This window comes from Zonotrichia leucophrys, chromosome 1 (assembly GCF_028769735.1).
Source record: "Zonotrichia leucophrys gambelii isolate GWCS_2022_RI chromosome 1, RI_Zleu_2.0, whole genome shotgun sequence".
NCBI lineage: Eukaryota > Metazoa > Chordata > Aves > Passeriformes > Passerellidae > Zonotrichia > Zonotrichia leucophrys.
The window spans coordinates 71,664,233-71,681,197 of NC_088169.1; the positions used below are offsets into that span (position 1 = coordinate 71,664,233).

A 16,965-nucleotide genomic window follows, 5' to 3' on the forward strand; every position below is an offset into this window, starting at 1 on the left:
CCATTAACAAGTATCTCCTCTTTTATTAACCAAATTTAGGGTCTGATGATTTGCTCTGAGCTCATACCTTTTCCCATCAGGTGAAAGTAGTTTATGTCAGCTATCAGGTTTAAACGGAGTTTTTATATTTTTATGGAATAAAATAAAAAGAACAAAATAAGTAGCATATTTTAGAATAAGTACAAAAAAAATGACATTGACAAATCTGAAATTTAAGAAGGCAGAGGAAGAACTAGCGATTAATTCTTGCTCTGAAGCAGACTGGAGAAAATTAAACTCCTAGGTGGCAATCTCTGTGCTGCCTTTGGCAGGAAGAAATTTTTAGTAGAAAAAGAATAAAAAAATTATGTGGACAAAAATGATGCAATTTACTCAGCACATTCTTTCTGATGGATTCAGGTTTCCCAGCAATGATTACTGTGCAAATGCTATATAGACAAAGAAATGTCTCTGACAAAAATAGTAAGTCACATGACAAAACTCAGCACTTTCAACTTATCTAGAAGTTCTTATTTTTTCAGTAAATCCAGTCATATCCCTCAGGATTACTTTGTATAAGTATGTTCTCCAGTATGCTGTATTTTCTTATATCAGATATTTAATTTAAGCATTGACACAAAGCTCACATTCTCACATATTTGCCTAACAGCTTCATTATCCATTCTCATTGACCACTTGGGAAGTGCAAACCCAGGAAATTTAGATTTGGGTTATGTGCATAAATGACTGTCTGTGAGGACTAACATAAACTCTGCAGCATGCATGCAAACAATAAAACTGTGGATTTTATATAATGATCCTCATTTCTATTACCTTTGTGACTGCAAACAATTATTATGTTCTTAGTACTACAATATTTGAGCACCTTAAGATTGTAAAAGTACTGAGTTATGCAGTACAGCGAGATAGGAGAATTCTATTATGTCCCTTTTATAACTACCAAATTGAAGTTACATAGAATATAAAATAGAGGGATTTAGAATAAACAACCACCCCAATGCATTGAGATCCAATGCTAAGCTCCATGAAAAGGCAGAGCATAATATTTACACATAATGTTCTCTCAACAACCACTCTGCTTCTTACATTACCAATTGCTTTTTACTGAGTATTGCGGCTTCCTCAGTAGTGAACAAATGTGATGCTTTCTGTTTCAAGGATTTGATTCTGTTCCTATTCAAATAACTGAATATTTGAATATATTTCTACTGATCTGAGGAAAAGGACCCAATATCTATTAGTTAGATGTGGACTTTGATGCAGTTGTACAACAAGCTATTGCTTAGGGTGGGGGGTAAAAAAAGTGCTCCATAAAGACAGGAAATGCATGGCAAGTCTGAATTCTGGTTATCCTGATGTTGGTGACTGCCACTGCTTGAGTTTGCTGGCCCTGAGCTGTAACAAAATGTTGTACATGCAGATATAGCTGAGACTCACATTTTGTAATTACTGAAAGCCCTCAGCGAGGCAGGACGCAGCTGTACAGCAGGGAAGGATGAAATGGCATCTTGCAGACAGCAATCAGGTTTTACTGCTGCAAGGAGCTGACTAGCGTGGAAACCGCTGGCAGCTGCCAAACTCTTGTGTACCAAAGATGCAACTTAGCATTAGTGTTCACACAGGTGTGACCAGTTTTCATTTCAGAACTGCTTGACTTATTCTAACTGCAGCAACAGGATGCCTTCAACTATAGCAGAAATATTTTCTCATACTTTGAAAATGCTCCCAAGCAGGTAAGTGCTTGGAGAAAAAGAGACAAAGCCTTCTACCACAAACATTCAATCTCCGAATCCTCATAAAAGCTCATCAAGACTACTTGACTGAGAAGTCCTGGTCTAAAAGACATTTGACATCTAGCTTTTCAGTGAATTATCTATATAGATACTCCAAACCCAGTTGAAATGAGTAGCCACCACTGCAGAATTCTAGGTAAGATGCACTGTGCTGTGGAACATCTGGATGGGAGGACCATCTTGGATGTCTTATTCTCTTAGACTCTAAACAGACTCCAGACTATTAGGAGTGGAAAACAAGCAGATGCAGCTCCAGGGCTCTTGCACTCAGTGAGTTGCTGTCAGGTAGCTGAGTCTCATGCTGCTGATGGCATATGGAAGCAAAAGAGCATCAGGTGATTTATCTGGGATTTATCTCCTAGGATTATGACAATGTAGGTCTGCTGCTGTAGGCATGTGGCCATTAGAAATGAGCATGAGGCATGGGGAACATTAATTCAGTTTAAAAACGAGTATTTCTAGTCACCTAAATTTGATGAATAACAGTTTTTATTTTCCTACCAACACTGAAACTGGCTCACTGATACACACTGGCTCACTGAATTTGGTCAGCCACTCTCAGTATCGTATGTCACACCATATCTCATCATATCATCATTGTTTCTCTATCTTCTTAGCATTAGACTCAAATGCAGTCCTCAGGCTCCTCTGAGGAAGTGAAATTGAACTTCTGCTCTGTGTATCAGCTAATAGCTGCAAGGGAAGATGTGTATTTTCTCCTTTTGGGGAGAGATCAAATACTGGAAAGAGGCTGACCCATATGCTAGCATAGTTAAACCAAAAAAATTCTCAAAGTTGATTCCAACATAAGTTTGAACACATATTCAATTCAAATCAAGTAGCTTCCGTCTCAGGAGTTAAAAACATGTTTGATTTGCAGTATCTGCTCCCTCAATATTCAACTTTTCCATATATTAAAAGTAAGTCCACACACACTGTAGTGGCTGAATGAAACCAGTAATGATATTAACTTCAGATATTAACTTTCCACTCAGTTAAATCCTTTTCTTTCTTGTAGGATCCTTACATCCTCCTTCCAGGCCAGATCAGGGAAAGACCTTGGCAAGTTCAGACCAAGACACCACTTGTTGTGCCCCAAAGCTAGTTAAATTAATGGCTTTATGGATCCAGCTTGCACTGCAGCACTTCTTGCAGCAATTGCTATTTAGAGAACTTGCTTTGCAAACAAGAGTGTACTGTTTCATTGAGATAATAGGACTGCGGGTAGAGATTGTTAAAGAGCAATCAGCAAAACAGGATTGGTAATGAATCTGATGAAACTCTCTGTTTGACTTACAATATCAATTTTGGAGCTAAGTACGTGCTTGGTATAATAACATGAGATGCCTCATCTCATTTTCAGTTGCAAGGACTCTATTTGCTGGGCTCAGACAGAGGTTATCTGACTCATCTGCTTAGATGACAGTGGAGTAATTTCAGTCAAAGACATTGGTCAAATCAGAGCCCTTGGCAACAGCAAGCACTCCTGGTATAGAAGTTAGTCTCACCTGGCTTAGGGCTGGATACAAACCAAAACAGCATTTATGGACAAGAGTGAAAAGTGGGTAGATAATATTTCGAGATTTAGAAAAGTAGATGACCACTTTGAATTCAACAGATTTGTAAGAAAACAGCTATGAATTATGCAAATTATCAAACCACTGATGTTTGCTTATTTTTACAACATTTCTTTCATAAAATAGGATTCATACTTAAGATGCATATTTTCAAGATATTTTCAGGTCCTCTTTTATCTTTGTCTTGATATACAGAATAACAGATTTCCTTACTTAAACTATTAATTAAAACAGGTGTTACTCAAGAGGAAAGAATATATTCTCAAAACAGATTCAGTTTTAGCTTAATTTCCTTGTTCAGCAAGGACCATACTCTGCCTTTGGTTCTGTACCGCAAAGATATTAAAAAATGCTATTACATCTGGCATTACATCTACTTTGTTAGAAAAACTGACTATGAAGAAATAGACTTCTACTCCCACTGCTACATGTCTTTATTCATGAATTAGGTTTTTATAAGTTGGGTAATTAATTTTATTATATTAACATTTGTAATTATGCAACTTAGCTTAAGAAATGGAATAAAATATTTTCCTTTGGTTTGCAAAGGCTCTCCAAAAGGGTTTTCTTAATCCAATTTTTAACTTGCATGTACACTCTAATCTGTCTGTAGTCAGATTTTTATAACTCTTTATTAATATTATAAATTATTCCAAATGTACACTTAAATGTTCCTCAACACCCTTTTACATACACATTATTTGATTCGTAATATAATTCAGAATAATCAAATGCTTTAAGAAAAAATATTCAAATGAAAATATGTATCACTACTGAAAAGTCTTTGGCAACAGCTTTCTGCAGTAAGTATCTCAGTATCTTTCTACTCCATTATTACTCTCTACATAAAATATTTAGAAAGGTTGCAAAATACAGCTGTTTAGGATTATTCAGAATAGAAACTATGGCATGTTCATATTCTGACATGAAAATTTGGATGAAAATTTATGAAATGCTCAATAATTTATTCTATTTAAGTATTAAGGTAATGCAACATTCTCAAAATGACAACTAATTCCATGGAGGACCCACTGTTAATCACAAAATGCATGGGAAGGCTGTACAAGTACATTAATGTATGTCTGTGGTGAAGGAGATCTCTTGCTCTAAGTGTTCTTTATTGTACCTTTTCATTGCTGTCTGCTCTGGTTTTAGGTGCTCGAAATGGTTGAGCATCTCCAATTTAATAAGGTATGCTATTACACAGTCTATTAAGTCTCACTGTCAGAAAGTGTTAACTGATTTTCAGTTAAAATTTTGCTTTCTTAATTCATTACATTCTTAGTTTCACATTTCTGTATTTCCTTAAGTAATTCCCTCCATCCTCAGTGCCTGAGTTTATCAAGTGCTTGAATAGTTGTTTACACAAGTATTTTATTAAATACATACTTTTTTATTTCAAAGTACATATTCTATTTATAAATTTAGAGCAGTACCATTAACCACCAACTAAGATATATATATATAGTAAGATTATATATAGCTTGCTTTTCAACGTGTCTTATTAAAAGAACTATCAACAAATTATGATTGCCTTACAGAAAACTTTTAAAAATAAGGGGAAAAAGAGAATTTTTAATGCTTTGCCTATATTAATTTTTAATGGGAACCCCAGAAATTTAGAAGCGTTCTATGTCTGTGATAAAAGTTTCTGAGAATGGCTACATGGATAGAGTACTCCCTAACTAAAAGTAGGCCAAAAGAAGAAAACACCTGCCAATATCTAGAAAACCCTGTATGTTTTTGTGCAACTGTTGCAATTTCCCTATTTATTCCAGTGCCAGAAATTTAAGTGCGTAATGGAGAAAGTAAAAGCCTGCAATCTATCTTAAATGTGCAGAAACCCTCCCAGTTCTCATTTCCTTTGTCTCTATGTCCACCTGAGGTGCAGGTACAAGAGCAGGCCAAACATTTATCCTGTTCTTAGGAAGAACCATGCTTAGGATATGCATTGTTGGACTGGATATTGGACACTGATTGCCTTTTCCCTCCACAGACCAAGTCACTCCCTGTCATGATAAGGTGACCTGGGAGTTATTCTAAGCCTTACTATTAGGACTTGACTCTTCTTGTTAGCCTTAAACCCAAGTAAGGTTTGATATGGATGGCAGGAAAACTTGAGATTGAGCACAGATTTGAACTATGTTTGATTAGCAGTGCATCTAAAGCAATAAAGACCTGTCTACTTCTCTTACCCTGTGCTTAAAATTTTTGTCAGAGGAAAAAAAAACTCCACACTGAAGAAAGGCAACTAGTTATCCTGGTAAACACTGTAGTCACATTACTATCTGTCCTTATCAAAATGAAATACAATGCAATTTCCTTTCTTATTCCAGGAGACCATGATAGCTGGGGTATCCACTAAAATCCATGAAAAACATGGGTGTCTCCATCAGAGGCCAAAAATTTCAGAAATAATCTTTGGCATACAACTGTTCCTGGTGTTATGAAAATGTGGCAAAACCTAAACAATACAATAACTGAATTAATGAGGGGTATCTGAAAAAGATTTGCTAGAGCATCAGGAATGGTAATCACCTGATCAGGTGCATTTTTCACACCTGAGTTCAAGAGACCTAGCATGACAATCCTGGCCTGGAGCTAGTGTGACCTCCAGCCTGAGCCTTGGAAGTTTTGAATGGTACCCCCACACTGATATATAACCTGCTAATTCAGTGAGCAAGCATTCTGTCATCTCCTCCAAGTCATTGGTTAAGTTTTTGCAAAGGAGAAGAGCCAGGACAAGACAATTACAGTTCTTATTGCTGTCCTCCATACAGACCACAACGCATTAGCATCTACCTTCAGAACCCAACTACCCAGGCAGTTTACTTTTTATACTTATCTGTTTGTCCACTCCTCATGGCTGTAATACCCAAACTAGGGTAAGGAATATTGTGGGAAAAAGTCAGAAGCCTTGCTGAAGTCAAGGTAAATGATATTTTGTGTCCTCCCATCATCTATAATTCCAGACATTTTATCATAAAATGGCAATCAGATTGGTTAGGCATCATTCACTCTTGGTAAACCCATAGTCCCCTTTTTCTAAAGACCAGTGCAACAACTTGCATTCCTCCAGCCACCCAGGATCTCCCCAGTCTCCAATATCTTTCAAATGCTGTAGAGGGTGACTCTGCAAGAGAATCAGTTCTCTCTGCACCAATGGATGCACATCATCTTGTTGCCATTTGCCCTTTGTAATTCTTAACTGAAGCTGAACTTTGGCATTTGTGACACAGAAAGCCTGACACATTTCCTGGCCCAGACATTGTTTAGAAATTTCTTCTTTGTAGCCTTTATCTACTTCCAACTCTTCTATACTACTTTTTCACTGAAGCTCCATCACAAGTAACCTGCCCAGCTAAGCCAGGAAATTGATCTAACTATCAGGACTGATCCATCCTACATTTGGAGGATACAGTCCTTAAACTTGATCAAGCTTTTCTGGGTAACTTTACCCTTCAGATCTGGCTCCCATGGGATCCTGTGAGTAGCAGATCCAGCTGTGTGCCACCTTTAATTGTCCTCTTCAGAAGTTGTTGCTGACACCCTCTAGAAATCTTCACTACTTCCATCCTGCCACATTTGTCTTACAGCAGATATCAGAGAGAGACATGGAAGGTCCTCTCTTTCAGACCTAATGGATCCTTCAGAATTGTCTACAGGACTTCTGACATCCTTGCAGCCTTAAACCCCTTAAGATTCTTCATTTTCTAAACTCTTAAAACTAGTAGTCCCTTTTAGCGCTCAGAAATCCTCATTATGTTAAAAACAGAATCTGAAATTTCCATTACATGAAAAATGTGATACATTGTCCAGGGGAAAAAACCCAACCCTTTTTCAAACTGATTTTCATGCAAAAATAATGGTATTTTTTAAATTACTCTATTTCACCATATTCACCAAACTCAAGGCATAATTATTTGAATGTCTTCTCTGAAACAGCCGAATATAATGAATTCACAGGTTTCTTTGCTTATTCCCACAAAAAAAACTTGAGACACTGTCCCTCTGAACTGCAAGAGAGAAAAGGAAAAAAAAAGAATGAGGCACAGCTGATACCTTTGAATCAATGTGCACAATTTGGAGATGCCCATATGTTTTTTAATTGGGCAGCATGAGAAAAGGAATATATTCTCTGTTCAGGTTGTTCTCTTTTAGTCTAGCTTTTATAAAATGCAATGAAGTGAAATGAAATGAAACAATGAAATTCTGTTCCATTTAGTCATCTACATTTGATGCCAAAGGCCTCTCAAACAATAGAGCTTAGAAAAGTTTCTGCCTTTCATCATTCCAAATTTGTAAAAGGAGATCAAACTCTATTCATCTTGCAGCATATCTGTGTCTGGTTCATGTTCTCCTTTATCAGCTTAGCTTCTTTGCTGGTATTTATCACACTGTCTGGTTTTATGGGGGTTAAGGCAGGACATGTGTGCATGGATTAATTCATTGCTTCAAGCTCTGTTCATAATTTCATTATTATCTTAATCTGGATCTCTGAATAGACATACCATGTGATTTTTGTATACTGCAAGTTATTACTTAATGAAAGAGTCAAGGATGCTTTATAGAAAAAGAGAACACTTTTTATACAACTAAAGAAACTTTGATGTCTAAATAGCCAGTTTGTCAGCTCTGAGTGGGCTTATGAAAGGGCTGTGCTATAGAATCACGTCAATCAGTCACTAAAGCACCAACACCTCTATTATTGAAAATCTGTTTTCCTTATAAAATTATATACTGCAGTCATATTATGCTTGAATTTTTCCTTCAGCATACACTCTCTTCAGGACTCTACTATAAAAATATATTTTAAAATGTTGGGGACATTTTTTCTAAGTACGTTTATCAGCCTTAGTGACAATACAAATTGTTTCTTGAATAAATACAATATCTATTATGAATATTAAACATATTCCTATAATCTCTAAATGTATTCTAGGTATACTACACAGTATACCTAGAAAACATTTAATAAATGTGTTATCACAGTTGACAGATTAATATTTGCTAAATAACTGATGATTGCATATAGGATAATATTTCGCAATTATTTTTAAACTCTTCCCAGTCATGGGAATTCTTAATTGGGTAAGATACATCAATCAACTCATTTCCTAAACAGCAAATACTTGTCAAGCTTGGAACTCACGAATCATAAAAATCTAATTCTGACACTATACTGATACTTCTCTTTTCAAACAGCAACAAAATACTTGGAGAAATAAATGCTTAATTCCATCATGAAAAGGGTTTTATGATAGTATTGGTAATTTCTTATAACTATTACACTAATTCTTCATAATTGGTGTTTCCTTCGACACAGGAAAGAACTGTGATGCTTCAATTACATGCTTCCAGACTTTGAACGTGCACTAAACAGCCTTCTGAGACTCAGTGGCTAGCAGTGCATCTCTGTGATTCTCTGGGTGAGATTTGTGGTATCCTCAGAGGTACTTCTTGTCTTGAGAGATGTAGTCTATTAATACAACACCCAGTAAAATAAGTTCTCTCTTCTTAACAACATCACATTCACTTTTGCTGAGGATTGTGACATACCTGTGCACTTTGCACGAATTTATTTACAGTTGATATTTATCTGAATTTCAGTATTTCCATAAAATTATCCCAAATTAATGAAGGCATTACAGTTAAGTCACTATCCAATTGGGCACGTCAGGCATACAGATTCTTTAACACAGAATTAGGAAATTCCTTGTAATTGTGGCATTCACAGCCCTTTCACTCTGTGGAAGGATGTAAACCTGCACTGCTAGAGCTGTTACTCCACTGCTCTTGTTGCAAAAGCATAAGGACACTGTCCCTCAGCAGACCAAGGCATTTGGTATCTTCCACACAGGAACTACAAGGAGATGGGCATTCCTATAAGTAGACTTTCTATTTTTTTTAAATCCTCACTGGTATCAGAGAAGAAATACCCAAGCTCATATGTAGAAATCAAATCAACAAGAAGTATTTTTTAAAACTCTGTAAAAATAGAACCCTGAGCCACACAGAAAACAAAAGTTTTTCATGTTCTCTGTGATTTATGACAGGCAGGCACTAAAAGCATGTCTTCCATGTGAGCTGCGTAAGAGAAAAATTATCTGTGATCTAAGATGTTTTGCACTCTAATCTGTATGGCAGTAACAGTGCTGTAAAGAATTCATGTAGGGGAAGACCCTTCACAGGAATTCAAGCACTAAAAACCGTAAGTAGGACTGAAAACTAAAATACTTTCCTTTTAGTGAGCATAAAAATATTTATGTTAAGATAAAGCGGTCTTTCCTTAGTGACAGAGGTGCAGTAACAATAGATAACAGAAACTTTCTTCAGTAGCACGGGCAGAGCTGTAGAAATTTATTATTATGGTTTTTCTTGTAACAAGTCTATTCAAATCATCTGTGTATCACAACTGCATGTTAGGAGCAAATTAGCTTAGCTTCAATATTCACTGATGCATTTTATTACATCCTGACTAAAGTTGTATCTTGCAGACTTCTGAAACATACCCTTTAATCTACTACATGCAAAATTCCATTATAAATATTAAAATATATATATGACAGTGGAAAGTTATTAAATTTATTTCTGAATTATGTAGCTGCTGGGCCTCAAGCATGAAGTACTGATAATTGCCTCCAAGCTGTAATTAATTGGGCAAATAAAATGTTAAATTTTAGATGCTGATAAATTGGAGAAATAAGCTAAAAAACCACAGCAGCTGTCAGCAATATTTTAACTAAGGAATTGTGTATGAGATAAAATTACAGCAAACACATTTATAAACTATTAACTAAACAGAGATTATGAGACAACAGCAAAATACATTCTCATAGAATGGTTAGAATTCACTGCAATCTAAAGCATCAACAACCTCAGTATTTCAAAAATTATTACCAATACAGAAATTATATCTGAGGAAGTATATACATAGATTTTTCTAACATACTTTCAGCCAAAGTACAAATCACAATTGAGAAGAAAGAAAAAAGAACCATCCATTACCTACAGAGAAGCTGGTTTACATACAAAATAAGTGAAGGGTGAGGCAGGGAAGAGAAGTCAAGAATGGAAAATTAAAGAGGACACTTACTGGGGAAAACCACATCACTTTAAGAATCCAAATTGTCAAAGAAAAATTCACAACTAGGATGATAAGCAGGAGGAGAACAAACAGGTAGAGACAACGCTTTCTCCAGCCATAAATTCCAATTTTGTAGACATATTCATTCTTCGGCCTCTCTAGGCTTGTGCCTGGCGTCGTTGTCATGTACTGTTCACGTACCATCTGCTATGTAAAGGAAAAAAAAAAAAAGAAAGGGAACTTCTTAGTTGCTTAATTTAAGTGACAATATTTATATAAAACTCCAAGGAAAATAAAAAGATATAATTATAATAGCTACGAACTAGAAACTTTATGAAGTTTTACCTGGAAAGCATTGTTATTCTGCTCTTTTCAACTTACATCTTAGTTTTTGATACACTCAACGTGATGTTTTAATATAAGAACTGCATTAACTGCTGTTTGCAGGAGTCCTAAATTTATTTCATCCTATAAAGAATGGCAAAACTTTCCTCCCATTTGTCATAATATTCAAATTCTCCCATCATAAAATATTTCATGGCATCATATCATAATCTACAGCTCACAAGCATGTATCAGTTGGAATGCTAATACATATTAGGCTTCAGAATATGTATGTAAAGAAATTAAATTATTCTTTATGATGTACAGGAAATAATGATTTCTCAATTAATCAGATATTCATATTTAAAGATATATCAACATTAAAAACACTGCCTACTGGGTTTAAACAACTTGACTTTATACTATAATTCTTAAAGAAGCATTGTTTCACTTTATACTATAGTTCTTAAAGAAGCATTTTTTGAATTTAAAGGAATCTTACAAGGTTGCATTTCCTTAAAAGATGAGAATATTCACTAACTTCCACATTTTACAGCACAGAGACCAGCAACAATTTGAATCATTCATTAAAGCTTACAATTTTGGCCAAAAGAATGAAAACTCAGCAGCTGAAGCTGCTTATCAAGAACAACAGTAGGCAATATGTGTCTCATTTACACTGAGCAAAAAAAGCAAAAAACTCCAACCCTATCATGGAAGTCAGAAACAAAATAGGTATTGCAAAGTCAAGCCCTTCCCATGAGCCAGGTATGTCCACAGGCATCTTACATCCAAAAACTGCTCCACTTTCCTATAACATAATGCTCACAAATGAGAGTGCCTTCAGAAAGGTTTCACACAAGGTCTACTCTCAATTTTGAATTTCCTCCTATCAATGAGATCACCATGCTCTGCTCACACAGCTTTCAAATCATGATCAAAAGACACCCCTGCCTCTGTTGAAGTTTCCTGCAGAGCCACCCTGTGTCTGTAACGTGCTTGTGGCTCTCAGTTCTAACCCTTATCTTTAGAAAGATGTAATCTTTTGTTCCTTTAGCTTCCCAGCAAGACAGAGAATGCCATATAAGTTTACAATTGAACAGAAGCCTATGCATTAGCCCCCAGCATATATGCAGCAGTCATCTTATTTCTGCACTTCCACGAAAAAAAATTAATTTCTTGTTTATTTATATTCAAAAATGAGACCAAATAACTGGCAATGTAATTTTGCTTACAGACATTATGGTAAAATATTTTTTTTCTGCTATCAGTGTCAGTTGCTCATAGACTGTATATATAAATATTTTCATTGCTGAAAATAGTATAGCAATTTATTACTGAGGAAATATAGGTTCTGAAATAAATTGGCTAATCTTAGTGCAAAACATTTACAAGATTTACAAGATGTTTCTTAATATTTAACAGATGAACTATGTTTAAAAAATCAGATTGTACATTTTAGTTCTGTGTATTACTCAAGCACACAGTACTCATTATAGAATGCTGTTTAAATGTAAGTTAATACTATGTCTTTTCTGTTTTCTACCTAATTATTGTATAGTAAATCATACAGAGGTTGCCCCTTATCTGAAATCTCTGTTACCATGTGCTGCCATAAGATATTGGGACATTTATACATACAACAGGTTCCATAAGATGATTAGACAACACTTCACCCTTACTTCCACACAAATTTCTTCTCAACACATAACTTACAGAATAGGATGCAGTAACTCTTATCTGGTAGCAACCAGAGACAAACTTTGAGAAATAAGCTGTGCAGTTCTTGCCCATGAGGAGTACACCTATGTCCTTGTTCTGGCTGAGACATGGTTAACATTTGCAGTAGGCAGGATAGGCATGGCTAGGACTCTGAGGTTATCCTGTAGAGCTTCCTGCCATGTGCAGGGGGTGGTGGGGAAGAAGAAAAAGGGAGAAGGGATCCCTCCCGGTCCTGCTGGACACGGGTGACTGGTTGGGGGGCTGCTGGTTTCTGTGTGGTGAGTACTCACACATGAATTGTTTGCATCTCTTCTATGCCCCCTTCACTAGGCAGACTGCTTTGCCTGCTCCTTGTGCTGCTGTTCCTACGCCTGCAAGGTAAATTCTGCACTAGAGATGATTTGCTAAAGAGTTAATTAACTGTAACATTTTCACAGTCTTATGCAGCGTCATTACAGTGGTCTCTGAGGCTGGAATTCATCTCACAATGTTAGATATGAACAATTTAGTCCTGAATATCTGAGCCAGTCAATCTGGACTCCCCTTAATGGTCAATGGAGATAGGTCTCCCTGCTGGGAATTAGTTATCTGACTCATGTTAGATGTGAATTTTAGATATTGAATGGACTGCTTAACTTCTCTCCATCAAAAGAGAAAGAAAGAGAGCCTGTGAAGACTTTCTCATACATGTATGCCTATATGTTGTAGACATTTCTACCAGAATGATTTCCAAAGCATGCAATTTCACAACAAGATAGGATTTTTCTGATTCCTGTTCTTCTCTCTTCCATTTTTACTCTGTTGTAAAATGTTTACTTAGTGAGTTTAGTTTTTATACATAATGTATTATGTACTGCTGTTTAATGAGGTGAGGTCAAAATCCATTATGTATTTCAGCAAAAAGCCTATGAGTTTTGTGATTGTTTTCAGCCCTTCAGAAATTCCACAGGGGACATCTCCCAGCACAGCATTGTTCCCTGCATGGATTAGATTTTCCTGACAGAAAACAGTTCTGTTGTTTCTGAGCATTATTAATACTGCCAAAAATTGCTTTGGTTATAGTAAATAGGCAGTGCTTGCCTAGACAACTGAATGCTTTGAGAAGGATTAAGTTTTTCTCCCTTACATAATTTTTCATGATTTTTAAGAGATTTAGTGTCCTACTATTACATAATTACAGTGGAAATTCTTTCAGAACTGATCCTGTTGGACTGTTTCTTTTGGGAGAATCAACTTTCCATATTACTGACTTGTATGTTCACGAGCTAAATGCACATAGGAAAATAATCTCCGACCTGTCTGGAGAAGTCAGAAAGAAATCTTTTTCTAAGTCTGGGATGTTTTAGAAAAATGGGCTGAAAGGAAAGCCTTAGATAGGCAGACCTGATAGTTGTGTTGTGAAGTCAGCCAAGATCCAAGATAGATTCATAGAACAAGAACAACAGGTATTTAGTTCTATGATGAGATATGTGATTTGTAAGTGGAATAACCATGAAACTGGTTGTATAGGAGCACTCTAAACAGGCAGCAAGAAGAAAATGGTGACTTAGACACGTGGATGTACACAAGTTAGTTGTGCAGGGAGAAGCAAGAAACCTGCAGAATGCACAATGACTTTGGTAAATATTATCTTTTCTCTGTTAACTATTTTACAAGGAAGCAGCACACAATGACTGAGAGTAAGAAATACTGGCAAGCCATAGTGCAGATAAAATGGCAATTGAGTTTCAGAATGAAAATTCTTACATCTTTCAAATGGGCCATGAAAATGTCTTATTTGCATCGGGTCAGCAGTACCACAATAAAAAAGCTTCTACAAATAAACTACTTAATTGGAAGTGGAATTTCTTGATGTTTCTATTCAACGACCAACACAATCAGCACATTCCCTATGGATTTTTGTAGATTTGGCCATAATTCATGGGATTGAGTTCTATCACGATAGTTTGTTATTTAGAAGTATTTTCTAATTGTCAACATCTATTTTACAGGGATCCATTTAAATCCAATTACTTCTTGGCTATTCGCTGATTTAAACCAGATACTGAATGCTAATTAGCTGCCAAAAGATTTTTCACTGATTTTAAATGATAGGTCAAACTTGTAAACAACCAGTAACACTGCAGATTTTTGACCTCATGAGATTTCCCATGTGTTCAGACATGGTATGTGTTGCATGTAAGGCATGAAATTCACACCTGCAATAATACATATGAGATGCCCATGAAAGACCTGTATGTTCTTCACACTTTTAAGTGCCCCCTAAAAATACATAATAATGATAGAACATTTCCCTGGCTATAATGCACTTTCTTTGATATAAAACTTAGAATCATTATAAAACTTAGAATTATTTGAGTGATTCTGAAGTTCAAGAGATTTTTATATTAATATTAATTATGAAAGACGTTGAAAAACTGTCTATCACAAATGTTACTGTTGGACTGAGGTTAGTTTGGGCATCAAGTTCAAAACCTATTCTGACAGCTCTGAAATATTCACTTAAGACACCTATGTTTTTAAAAAGTAATTTGAAAGCTTATCCTTTAGCCTTCTTAGGAAAGCAAGCCTGAATAAAAGCATGATATTTTTACTATTTTCAGAAATGACCCATCTGTAGGAAATACTGTAGACAGTATTGAAAAAATTCAATTAAAATAAGTAATCTCAGTATATTTCAACTGTAAAAACATATTTTCATTGTTTTTGTTCAAAAATGGCTGTTATTTTCGTTTAAATAAAACTCCCCTTTACACATAGCTCTGGACTGTGTTACTCAAGTACTTTGTCATGTTGTCATAAAGCAACTGATAATAACATGCAATTAGAAAATAATTTAAATTCAGAACTACTTAGTTGGTTAATACTCATAACCAGTGGTTATTCCATTAACCATTATGTAATTATTAGCATTTATATTTTCAGCAAAAAGCTTAACATTCAATAAAATCTTTTCAAATTGGAGTTCAGAAGAACTGGCGAGGTTTCATCATGAAATTTGCACCACTGGTGCTTGTACTATGCACGTTCTTCTTCACAAACAGTCATCAGTACATCTACTCTTTCCTCTTGTTCTGGTTTGAGCCAGCACAAGGTTAATTTTTTGCAGCAGCTGGAAGAAGATATTATTGAAGTGGTGTGTCAAGGACCCTGATGTTTTTCTATACCCCAGCAGGCCATTGCCAGGGGTGGGGGAGAAGGGACTGGCTTCTGAGGAAAAGGGCATTCCTTTCAGTGGAAAAATACATGTTTGGGAAGAACTGATTGGTAATTTTTTATGGTTGCAGACTTTCCATGCAAGGAATTTCTTTGTGCTATACCTTCTCTTGTTAATGTTGCTTTTACTGTTCCTTTTCTTATCCTATTGCTGTTTCCACCAAACAGTTCTTATCTCAGCCTATGATCCTTGCCTTTTGTCCTTCCAGTAGGAGGGAAGGGGGAGCAAGTGGCGGCATGGTTTTAATAGGAATACTGAATTGGAGGACACCCATCATGCCTAAACCATGACACCACTTTACATAAAGTATATTCATTCACATGCAAGAAAATTCACAATGGGTGTGGGCATGAAAAAGGTGATAGTGCTAAACATAAACAGTACAGTGAAAAGACCATTTTAATATCTTTAAATTCTTGTGCCATTATATACAAATTGAAAACTGAAATTAAACAACCTGCCAGCAAAGGCAAGTGAAAACTACTTTTACGATCTGCATATGGTATCTTCATGGAATATTACGCTCATTTTTTGTGTGTGTTGTATTGGTCTAGGTGGGTATTATTATAGTATGAACATCAGAAGTACACCAAGGCTTCACACTTTAATGCATTCAGGCATGCATATTTTGTCTTTGTGAACAAGAAGCAGACCAATGATTAACCAACAGCAAAGAGATGCTGTTGGAGTATCTTCCTGAAAGATGAAAGACAGTTTAGGCAATCCTGTTGTTCAGAGAAAAAAATGAGAAACCTTTGGAGTCTATGCAGAAAAGCTTTCCGAAAAAAATCAGAAATACAGGGAAAAATCAAACTCTCATGATTAGGTGAAAATTTTATAATTACTTTCTGCCCTTCCATCACATTGTATTTAATCTTGCCCAATCTTGCTTTGTTGAAATTTTTGTGTTATCTAGCATATTTCAATTTGAATTGTAAACTAGTGTCATCAGCTGAAAAGAGCTGGATCCCTGCAGTGTAATTCGTGGAAACCAGTGATGAAATTTACATGGCCTAGTTAACTATTGCATACCCTGCAATGCACATTGGCATAATAACTGTGACATGGTCACAATTAACGGCTTTGCACATTTTTAAGTAGAGCTGAAAGGCAGTCCCTGACAGCACAAGATTATATAAATATTAATGACATGATCATTAATATTATATAAATATATGCATATTGCCATTAGAAGATATTAATATTAATATAATATGCTATATAAAATATTTTGTTTAATATGTG

The 16,965-nt window shown here is 35.7% G+C and overlaps 1 protein-coding gene across 7 annotated transcripts in view; it reads right to left on the reverse strand.

Annotated features, from left to right (window-relative positions):
- The window catches only part of SGCG (sarcoglycan gamma), a 107,211-nt gene that overhangs the window by 44,595 nt on the left and 45,651 nt on the right, over positions 1 to 16,965 (reverse strand). For 5 of the 7 annotated variants that reach the window (XR_010440892.1, XM_064717346.1, XM_064717330.1 and 2 more), the window contains one exon: positions 10,467 to 10,664. Coding sequence is in view for 6 of the 7 variants with exons in the window: in XM_064717346.1 (XP_064573416.1) it covers positions 10,467 to 10,661 (195 nt within the window). In the remaining variant the exon portion in view is untranslated. The remainder of the gene's footprint in view (positions 1 to 10,466; positions 10,665 to 16,965) is intronic. The other 2 variants (XM_064717363.1, XM_064717354.1) reach the window with 1 other exon arrangement.